The sequence below is a fragment of the Neofelis nebulosa genome, chromosome 15 (genome assembly GCF_028018385.1).
Source record: "Neofelis nebulosa isolate mNeoNeb1 chromosome 15, mNeoNeb1.pri, whole genome shotgun sequence".
NCBI classification, from domain to species: Eukaryota; Metazoa; Chordata; class Mammalia; order Carnivora; family Felidae; genus Neofelis; species Neofelis nebulosa.
The window spans coordinates 29,625,659-29,637,288 of record NC_080796.1 but is presented as its reverse complement, the minus strand read 5'-3'; the positions used below and the strand labels follow the sequence as shown (position 1 = coordinate 29,637,288).

At 33.4% G+C, this 11,630-nt stretch overlaps 1 protein-coding gene across 8 annotated transcripts in view; it reads left to right on the top strand.

Annotated features, from left to right (window-relative positions):
* Positions 1-11,630, top strand: part of SWT1 (SWT1 RNA endoribonuclease homolog) — a 106,280-nt gene that overhangs the window by 35,232 nt on the left and 59,418 nt on the right. For all 8 annotated transcript variants that reach the window (XR_009254020.1, XR_009254019.1, XR_009254018.1 and 5 more), the window contains 3 exons: positions 5,387-5,532; positions 7,245-7,408; positions 8,631-8,769. Coding sequence is in view for 3 of the 8 variants with exons in the window: in XM_058700612.1 (XP_058556595.1) it covers positions 5,387-5,532; positions 7,245-7,408; positions 8,631-8,769 (449 nt within the window). In the remaining 5 variants the exon portion in view is untranslated. The remainder of the gene's footprint in view (positions 1-5,386; positions 5,533-7,244; positions 7,409-8,630; positions 8,770-11,630) is intronic.

Here is an 11,630-nt window from a genome sequence, read left to right as displayed (position 1 = left end):
TCATTCTTATTTGCTGTCTTTACTTGGATGTCTCGTAAACATTTGGGACCTGCCATCTCTAGAAATGAACTCTTGGTCTCTCCTTCTAAACTACTATCCATCTGAATAAAAAGTGCCACCGTTGGAGCTTCTGAGTGGCTCAGTCAGCTAAGTATCTGATTCTTGATCTCAGCTCAGGTCTTGATCTCAAGGTCGTGAGTTCAGGTCCTGCGTGGGGCTCCGCACTGGATGTGAAGCCTACTTTAAAAAACAAACAAACAAAACCAGGGCATCTGAGTGCCTCAGTTGGTTAAGCATCCAACTCTTGATTTCGGCTCGGGTCATGATCTCATGGTTTTTGGCTCGAGTCCTGCATCAGGCTCTGCTCTGCTGATAGCGCAGAGCCTTCTTGGGATTTTCTGTCTCCCTCTCTCTCAAAATAAATAAATAAGCATTTAAAAATGTTTAAAAGTGCCATCTTCCACCCATTTGCTAAAGCCAGAAACCTAGGAGTCATTTTTGATACTTGCCTCTCTGTCATAATTTTATATCCAGTCAAGTAAGGGGTCCTGTGTGATCTTTTCTTTATCTTCCTTGCCAACCTGTGTCAACCAGGTTATTTTTCCACCGCCTTTTTGACTCTAAAACTGATTGTGCTGTATACTTCCATACTTGCTCTCTTTCATTTATTCTTCAAAAGTAATGTATTTAAAAATTTTTAATTTTAAACATAGTTGCATTATGGAGAATTTCAAAATACTTAAAGTGAAGAAGAGTTAATAAACTCTTAAGTATGCAGCTACAATTTTCAAAATTGTTCCATTCTTTTATTATCTATATCTCCATTCACTCCCTGTCCCCCCATATGAGTGGTTTTATACAGATTTTTTTGTGTTTTGAGGGAAAATGTGCCATTTTGGAATGCATAAATCTTAACTATACAATCTTCACAACGGATACATTGGTGTGGCCCACATGCCTCTTGATAGATAGAAAACTTCTGTCACCCCAGAAAATACTTTTATGCCCTGCCCCTTTGTGCTCTTTTTCTAGTTTCTTTTTCTTTTTATTCTTTTATGTTTTTATTTTATTTTTGAGAGAGAAACAGAGCACGAGCAGGGGAGGGGCAGAGAGAGAGGAAGACACAGAATGTGAAGCAGGCTCCAGGCTCTGAGCTGTCGGCACAAAACCTGACGCACGGCTGGAACTCAAAGACTATGAGATCATGACCTGAGCCGAAGCTAGATGCTTAACCAACTGAACCACTTGGGCACCCCTCTTTTTCTAGTTTCTTAAGGTGGAAGCTGAGATCATTTATTTGAGACTCCTATAAATTTCCCTGTAAGCACTGCTTCAGCTGTATCCCACAAATGTTGATGTTCTATTTTTTTCATTCAATTCAATAGAACTTACCTTTGACAATTAGATGATTGCTGTTTAATTCCAAATATTTGCACATTTTTTAATCTTCTTGTTATTAATTTGTACTTTAATTCCACTTTGGCTTGAGAACATTAATTTATATGGTTTCTGTTCTTTTAAATTTGTTAGTTTTATTGCCAAGAATATGGTCTACCTTGGTGAATGTTTTATGTGCACTTAAAAAGAATTTGTATCCTCTTGTGGGTGGAGTATTCTATAAATTTCAGTTAGGTCAAGTTGGTTGGTAGTATTGTTCAGGTTTTCTGTAACTTTACTGATTGATTATTCTGTGATTATTGAGAGAGGAGTATTGAAATCTCCAACTATAATTATGGGTTTGTTTAATTCTCCTTTCTGTTTTATTTGTTTTGCTTCATGTATTATGAAGCTTTGTAGTAAGATGCATACACATTTAGGATTGTTTAGGATTGTCTTCTTGGAGAATTGACCCTTTCTCGTTGTGTAATGTCTCTCTGTTCCTGAAGTCTCCTTTGTTTAGTATTAATACTAGCATTCCAGTTTTGTTTTCGTTAGTATTTATATTGTATATCTTTTCCTATCCATTTACTTTTAATCTGTGTTTTTATATTAAAGTAAGTATTTTGTGAGTAGTATATGGTCAGTACTTTCTTCTTTGTCCATTCTGAGAATTTCTTTGAATTGATAAGTTTATACCATTCATTTTTAATTAGATCAAAATCTACCTTTTTGCTAATTATTTTCTATTTGTTTCATCTGTTCTTTTTTCTTTTTCTTTCTTTTCTTGAGTTGTGTATTTTTTATGGTGCCATTTTATCTCCATTATTGATTTATTTATACCGTTTCAAAAAAACGTTTTAATGGTTGCCCTAGCATCTAAAGTTTATATCTTACTTGATCAAAATCTACCTTCAGAAAATATTATATTGCTTCACGTTCAGTGTAAAGATCTTATAATAGGATGTTTCCAGTTTCTCCCATTTTTTGTACTATCATTATAATATTTACTTTTACAGAAATGATAAACATAATATTTTTGTTACTATTTTTGCTTCCATCATTTACCACTTAAAGCAGAGAAAAAGTGAGTGTTTTAATCTTGCATTCTATTTTTTGCCTCTTCATTATTTATATAGATTCAGGTTTCTGTCTGGTGTCATATTCCTTTTGCCTAAATGAATTTCTTTGACATATGCATGCCTACTGGCAGCAAACTTTTTGTTTTGTTTATCTCATAATTTCTTTATTTCTTCATTTATTTTTGTTTATTTTTTTTTATGTTTATTTTTAAGAGAGAGAGTTGGGGAGGAGCAGAAAGAGAGGGAGACAGAGAACCCCAAGCAGGCTCTGCACTGTTTGCTCAGAGCCCAACACAGGGCTTGAACCTACAAACCATGAAATCATGACCCCAACTGAAATCAAGAGTTGGATGGTCAACCAACTGAGCCACCCAGGCACACCTCTTAATTTATTTTTGAAAGATATTTTTGCTGGATATACAATTCTGGGTTGACTTTCTTTTTTTTTCCTTCCAGTATTTTAAAGAGGTGACTCCATTTTCTTCCAGTTTGTATGGTTTCTGATGAGAAGTCTGATGTAAATGTTATCTTTGTTCCTCTATATGTAATGTGTCTTTTTTTTGCTCTCTGCTTTCAAGGACTTTTCTTTGTCCTTTGCTTTTTTAGCAGTTTATTTTAGCAGTTTTTAGCAGATATGTCTCTGTTTGTATATGTGTGGTGGGTTGGGGGGCTGAATAGAGAAGGATTTATCCTGCTTGATATTCTCTGAGCTTCTTTGATCTCTGGTTTCATACCTGTCTTCAGTTTTAGATAATTCTCAGCCATTATTTCTTCAAATATTTTTTCTGCCCATTCCCTCTTTCCTCCTCATATTATAGAATTATACTGTGGTAGCCAGTGACCCCTGTGATCCCTGCTTCTTAGTATGAACGCCCTTGTATAGTCCCCTCCTGCATTGTACCAGGGTTGGCTGTCTGTGTGACAGACAGCATGCATCAGAAGTGATAGCATGTTCCTTCTGTGATTAGATTATAAAAGACTGGGACTTCCTCCTTGGGCACTCTCTTCCTTTCTCCTCTCTCAAATCACTTGCTTTGTGGAAGCAAGCTGCCATGCCATAAACAGCCCTGTGGAAGAGGACCACATGGTGAGAAACTGAAGCCTCCAGCCAAGAGCCAGTGATGGACTAAGGCCTGCCAATAGCCATGTGAATGAGTGCCAATTAAACCTTGAGATGGCTGCAATCTTAGGCAATAGCATATTACAACCTTGAAAGAGACTCTGAACCAGAACCGACCAGTCAAGCTGTTCCCAGATTTCTGATTCTTAGGAACTGTGTGAGAAAATAAATGTTTATTTTAAGCTGCTGAGTTTTGGAATAACTTGTATACAGCAATAGATAACTAATATAGGCACATATGTTAGACTGTTTGATATTGTTCCACAGCTTCTGGATTTTTTTTTTTTTTAAACTTGTACTCTCTTTGTATTTCAGTTTGGGTCATTTCTTTTGACCTGTCTTCAAGTTTGTAATGTTTTCCTTGCCTGTGTCAAGTATACTGAGGAACCTGTTGAAAGCATTCTTTATTTCTGTGACTGTGTGTGTGTGTGTGTGTGTGTGTGTGTGTGTGTTATTGCTAGCATTTAGTTGCTTTCATTTAATTTTCATGATTTTCATCTGTCCTGAAATTGCCTGTCTGATTTTGCATGCTATTCACCTTTTCCATTAGAGCATTTAACAAATAAATCAAAATTATTTAAAATTCCCTATCAGATAGCTTCAACATCTGTGCCATATGTAAGTCTGGTTCTATTGATTGCTTTGTCTCTTGGCAGCATGTTATTTTTTTCTGGGCAGAATTTATATACAGATTTTAAGGTTCACTTGCTCTGTGGTTTCCTCCCTTCTTCAGCTCCTCACTTAACTCTCTATCTGCTCTGGCCAGCCCTGAACATGGTCTCTGACATTTCAAGTTACTGTGGGTGAGGCTTCTGTTGTAAGCCATTGATGAATTAGAGAATGACCTTGGGCAAAAAGGTAGAACCTTGTAGAACCTCTATGATGAAGACAGACTTCTCTCCAGCTTCTGCCCTCATTTTTCTGATCCCTAGTGCCTTCAGATAGCTTTTTTTTTCCTTTTTTTGTTCAAATTTTCTGATTTTCAGCTGTGGAAAGATTAATCTGACCAAGCTACTGTGCCATTAACAAAAGCTGGAAGCCTGTTGGATTCCAGAATAGCAATCTAATAAACACAGATCTGATCATGTCACTTACCCACTGAAGCCCTTAAATGTCTTTCTATTTATTAATGCCCTTGCCTTAGCCACATAAACTGTTCTCGTGCACTATGCTCTAATCATACTTTATTTTTTCAGCAAATAGCAAATCTCACCATTTGTCTTATGCTCACTTTGAGTAAATTTGTAATTGCCTGCCATGTGGAAATTATTTCTTTTACCATGGCTCTCTGTTTATTTCTTTTTGGATGATCATATTCCTGTGTTCAAATCTGGCTGCCGCTTACCAGGTACAATTTTGGGCAAATTACTTAACCTCTTTGCACTTCAGATCCTCATCTGTGGAAGGGGGATACAAATAGTACCACTGCTACATAAGAGGTTTATTGTGAGAATTAAATGGGTTGCGAACATATATGTATATGTATATGTATATGTATATGTATATGTATATGTATACATATATGTATATGTATATCTATCTATAGACATATAGCTATCTATGGAGATATATAGTGCTTACAACAGTGCCTGGTACCAGGGAAACATTCAATATGTAGTAATTATTATTCTCAAAAGCTATTCTACTGTATGTTAATTCCTTTATCTTCTCTGTTTAAAAAAAAATGTTATCCTTTGTTAATATACATGTTGAGAATCTCCAACCTTTGATTAAATCCCATGTGTTTTGAGTTACCATGTGATTTATCTTATAAAAAAATATTCTTTCCTCCTAACCCCAACCTTAGGGATGATAGAAATTTAAGAAACAAAGGCCTAATAAGTGGTGTGAGGTCACTCAGTAAAGAAGAATTGAGTGCAGATTTATTAAACTTATCTCCGAACACAGATGTATGTCATCAACCTTGTTTATCTAAACAACAATTGAAAGCAGGTAGTATTCTTACTGCAACTAATTTGAACTATATCTTCTTTTATGTACTGACATTGATAACAATTGGAATTAATAGTAAATTTCCATCTTGTACATTTATTTTTTTTTTTTTTTTTTTTTAATTTTTTTTTTTCAACATTTTTTTATTTTTGGGACAGAGAGAGACAGAGCATGAACGGGGGAGGGGCAGAGAGAGAGGGAGACACAGAATCGGAAACAGGCTCCAGGCTCCGAGCCATCAGCCCAGAGCCTGACGCGGGGCTCGAACTCACGGACCGCGAGATCGTGACCTGGCTGAAGTCGGACGCTTAACCGACTGCGCCACCCAGGCGCCCCACCATCTTGTACATTTAAAATAACATTGTTTGAAATACTTTCCAGCTTTTATATAGTAGAAATAAATGAAAATCATAATGGTAATCCAGAAGAAAACAGTTAACATTATTGCCTTCTACATACGCTTTTACAAATTAATTTGAATTTTTGTCCATACACTTAAATGCATTTTTACATGTTTATAATCACCGTATATATGCTATTTTGTGCCTTGCAGAGTGTATCTTTTAAATTAATAGTAACTATAGAAAATATTCATTTGAGGTAGAGAGAAATTTTTGGTTTCTTTTTAATGTTAGCTTCCTCTTCATAACCTTCTATTAATACAATAAAAACTTAGTAATAAGAGAAACTTGAAAGATTCTAATAATACTTTAATTTTTAATTTAAAACTAATACTTAAGAAATTAATGGCAGTACCATTGTTTTATCTTTTTTTTTTACCAGAATAATCTGTTCTGTAGCTTGATATTTGATGGAATGTTGTATTAAATCTGACATAATTTAAAAATACATTCTACCTTTTCCCCTGTGGGGAAAATAATTATTGAAATCTTTAATATCATATGGACTTTTTTATATGTAATTGTATAAAAATTGACATATATACATGCTACTTATTTGACCCCTTTGGTACTAAAATTTCTTTTGTCATAATATTCAAAATGGCATTTAGAAGAAGTAACAGGATATTTTGGTTGCTTCTTTTTCAGGGGTAACATGCTTTCAGTTTGCCCTTCGTATTACTACCACTTTAAATCCTTAGTATTTGTAGAGATAAGCCACTTAATGTTTTGAGTTTTGCCATAAAGAAATTGCAGCTGCCTTCAGGCATCAAATTAATAATGTTAATGAAATGATGTCAATTAAAATAATAAAAACTTACTTTAAAAGGGGAGGGCATAAAGGTAGTTAAACCAGAGATTCTCGTCCTTTCAAAACAATTTACTGATGTGAGCTGCAATGGGAAGAATATACTATTTTTTGACGAAAACACACTTTCATCCATAATTCTTCATTTTCTATTATAAATAGATGCAAAGCATTCTTTTAATTTTTCCTTTTTTGAAAATACAATTGAATTGTGGTTAAAATATCACACATTTCTTAAATTCCTATTTTAGTAAATATATTTAGTTGCCTTTTGTCAAAAAGATAAAGCTTTTGCTAATGTGATATGTTTATATCTAAAATAATTATAGATACATGTTTCTAAATACTGTTTGAAAAGTTGAGTATTGATTTGGTTTCTGTGTAATTTAGGTACTAATTATGTACATAAAATGCTTATTATTTATGGCCAAATGCTAATTTTAAAACAATAAAATATTTACTGTGAGTGTCTTAAATAAAGCCTGTGATTCTTTGTTTTAAAGAAGCAACACCATTAGAAGAGAGCTATAAGGGAGAATCTGTACATTCCAGACTACCCATTCTACTTGAAAGCATCATATCTGATCTTGAAAAATCTCTTGGAACAGCTTTATCTTCAATACTAGAAACAGAAATGAAAATTGCTTTTGGAAACCTCTGGATGGAGGTGATTATTTCAACTCTCTTAGTTGACAAATTTCTTTTTCGTTGCTAAAGATTTATGACCTTATCTTAAGAAATAGGACATGTATATGTGTAAGCTTCATTGTGATAATTTATATCCCATTATATTTTTTCATATAGTTTCTAAATAACTTCTTGAAAACTAAATGGTGGACATTTCCTATAGATTAGGAACTATATTTTGTCATTTAATTTTTTTTCAATGAGCAGGTATTTATTATGTATCTACTGGTGTCAAACACATTGCCCCCATGGAGCTTAAATTGAATTCAGAAAAACTTCTCTCATATTTAGTTTATTTGAGTTAAAATGTTTAGTATAGGGAATCCCCATTGCAATGTGTATTCAGAAAAAGAAGTGTATATTTTGGCTTATGTCATATAAATAATCAAAGTATATCAAAGTATAAATATCATATCAACAAGATATTTTGTATTTTCTAGATTCACATCCTTTCTGCAGATAGTAAAACATCACATTTGGCAATAGTGGCCCTTTTAGTTTGGTTAATGTTTGTTTGCTGTTCATATGTATAGCTAGGAGGAACAGTCCCCCTCAGTTGTAGATTCTAATAACTTGTCAATATGATGTTTTTGCTGCTTGATTATATGATCAAGTCTTGAGCCAAGATGATGATGATTAAAAGATTCTAGGAGGGTTGACTTAAATTGGATATTTTGTAATTGAGTCTAGGAAAGTCATTGCATATGAATAATTCAAAAAAGGATGTGCTGACATCTTGTAGTGCTAAATGATGAATCTCCTTTATAAACATGCCTTTGCAAGAGTGTAGCAAGTGTTAGTGCTAGCTGATGTCTTTTTTCAGTATAGATTTTCCCACAGCTATGTGAAATAATTAGATTGATTTCCTCCTAGAATTGACTATGTTGGAAAGTAAATTGAATATCTTTCCTGATTAAAACTATGCTTCTTCTGATTAAAACAGTGCTTTCGTTTTGCACAGTTTCTGAAACTATAAGGATTAATACTAATCTGAATTTTACAAAAACAATTTGCAGTGGAATTAGAATTTTAAGATCACAATTGGCTTTTAATAGAATATCTCTTAGTTTAAAAAGAATTCAACTAACTATATTTTTCCCAGAAATATATATAGATATTTTTAAGTAATTCCTAAGTACTTTTTAATAATAGGAATAATAAATAAATTAGTAGGTAGTAATTTTTTCTAAATACTTTTTTAGATGCTGTACTTGAAACCACCATGGACTCTAATTCATTTATTACAGTGCTTTAGAAAACATTGGTTGGCTGTATTTGGATTAGTTATGGAGAAGAACGTGCTTTTAACCATTGAGAGCCTATATGAAAATCTCTGTAAAGGTATGAATTTTTTATTTTGTCTTTAGCAATGTTGTGTTAAAGTCAGACTAGCAGATATTTTCTATGGAATGTGAAGATGAGTTAATAAGAAATTGGTCAATTATTTTTTAACCATTTACACCTCTGATTACTAAAGGGAGTTTGTGGAAGCTGAATGAATGAAGTTCATAAAGCTTATGACCATTAATGGTATCACCACCATTGATATTCCTGGATATAGTGAATATTTAGTTTTTTATAATGTTTGAAAACTTTTAAAACCGTATTTTATTCAGGTATGAAAATAGAATTTAGACTTTTTTTTCATTTCTCACTGTGTTTAACACACAAACTTTGACCCCATTTCATGTACTAATTTTAGAAATAGTATATCAAAGTATGTATCTAAAATATATGGTTTAAGAAATAGAAAGTGTTTGTCTTTGGTATATAGTGAGTTCTAGAACCAGAAGACACTAGAGTCAACAACTTAGTTGGTGATTTTTAAGCCATGTTGCACAGAACCTTCTTGAAATGCCTCTGGAGCTGCCACAGATTGGAGATGGAAAGGCTAACTGGGAGCCTGGAAAGTTGGCGGGCCTTTAGCCCTCAACCCCAGCTTTAGCCATGCAGTTTTCTTTTATCAGTTTATATATGGAGAATCCATGTAGGTTTTGAAGAAAATGTTTCTCTGCTAAGAAAAAAAAGATGGGAAAAGCACTCATCAAATGTTACAAGAGCCCATGTTTTATAATCAGGTAAACTATCCCTAAGAGGTAAGTGATTTGTCCAAAGTCAAACTACTGGATTTTTCTTGCTATAACTTTAAAAAGCAAAATATGTGTAACAATTATTGGGATGTTCAGTTTGTTCTGGACTTTTTTTTAACTCCTCTAACATGATCTGTTCTGTTTATTATTTTCCTGTATTGGTTATATCCTGTCTGCTTTTGAAAAATAACTGTGAATATAGAGGACTATTAAATAACAACCTGAGTACTTGAGGATTTAAGCTAAGTTTAAAGGCACAAGAGCCAGGTAGTGAAGAATAAGATAATTTCATCATAAAACATATGTAAACAATTAATATAAAACTTGATTTAACACTAATCCTCCTGGAAGCTAAAACAAAACACAAACAAATATATTCTGTGGGAGGTATACCATGGCTATCTTTCCCTTGAAGTGTAACCTTTTGAGAAATGTTTTATATCTTTGGAAATTACTTCAGGGGATTTAAAGTACCTGGTCCAATGCCTTATGACTTTTAAAAGTTACCAAGTTTTTAAAAATCTTTATTTTGAGAGAGAGAGCATGGGAGGGGCAGAGAGAGAGAGAGAGAGAGAGAGAGAGAGAATGAATGAATCCCAAGCAGGCTCCACGCTGTCAGCACAAAGCCTGATGTGGGGCTTGAACTCACGAATCCTGAGATCATGACCCTGAGATCACTACCTGAGCTGAAATCAAGAGCCAGATGCTTAACTGACTGAGCCAGCCAGGCACCCCTAAAAGTTACCAATTTTTAAAAGACATTTTAAAAATTTAAAGATAATTCTTTAACCATAGAAGATATTTATAGGTCGTATTATTATATAAGAGAAGAGACAGGGAATGACTCCTTGGACATGCCTTTAAACCAGTTTTTATAAAACATAGAAATGTCTTTCATATCTTAAGTAGAAGCATAATTTAGTTCTATCAAAAGAGAAAGCCCATAATTCATGTATGATCTTGAATAAGATTTAGTTTAAAGAATGGCATATTTAGTTGCCATTTTTCTCTTTTTCCAGGGGTGGGCAGTGTTTGTCTTTTGCACACAGCTTAGAGGTAGTAGGTAATAGGAGAGAATGAAGAGATGATGGCTGTTCCTCTTGCTAAAAAGTCTTTTTTGGAATCATTGTGTGCATAATTTATTGATCCTTGGTCTAGAAGAATCTAATGCCTAATGTGTACTGACTTGTGAAGAATATATAATAGAACTATAAAAGTGCCTTCTGCTCTAAAATAATTTTAAGAAAAGTCACAGTTTATGATTTTGTTTACTGTCTTTTAATAGTATACTCAGCTGTTAAATTATGATTGTGCTTAACTTCAATAATCCCAAAGAATGTATCCTTAGATCAATTCATAGAAAATTGTGTGGAAAATGACTAGTAGCATTTCCTGATTTTGTTATCCATATTAACTTTAGTCAAAATGATTATTGACCTTACATAAGCATTAAAGTATTTCAACCATGTAGATTTCTTTTTATGTTGTGTCTAGATACTGAATTTATCATTGTTATTTCCCTTCAGCACATTATCTTAGTAAAGACTTTTTGTGAGACAGAAATCAAATGATTAATTCAAGGCTACAAGCCTAACTGAACATTGACTGACTTGGAGAAGCACCCTTGAAAGAAATTGTGCCCAGTTTCTTTTCCTCAGGAGATTTACTAGGTTCATCAAATCTACATTCTGTCCTTTGTGTAGCATTTCTATCTGTCTTTTCCCACAGGAATTTAAACTAGTCATTGACTTTAAAAATAACTAAGTGTTTTGTAAGGAAATATACTTGTTTGTTTTATTTGATAAAGGGGAAGCCAGAAGCCTGGCTATAGCCATCACATTAGATTAGAACTTCTGAATATTGTATAATTAATTAATTAAATCTACTTTTGATTTTTATTTGATTTTTCAGTAATTTCCAAGAAAATACTTGTTTTTGTTTTTGTTTTTTATATTAATTTGTTTTTATTTAAATGTTTATTTTTTTATTAAAAGTATTTTTTAATGTTTATTTTTGAGAGAGAGAGAGAGACGGGGTGCAAGTGGGGGAGAGGCAGAAAGAGAGGGAGACACAGAATCTGAAGCAGGATCCAGGCTCTGAGCTGTCAGCATA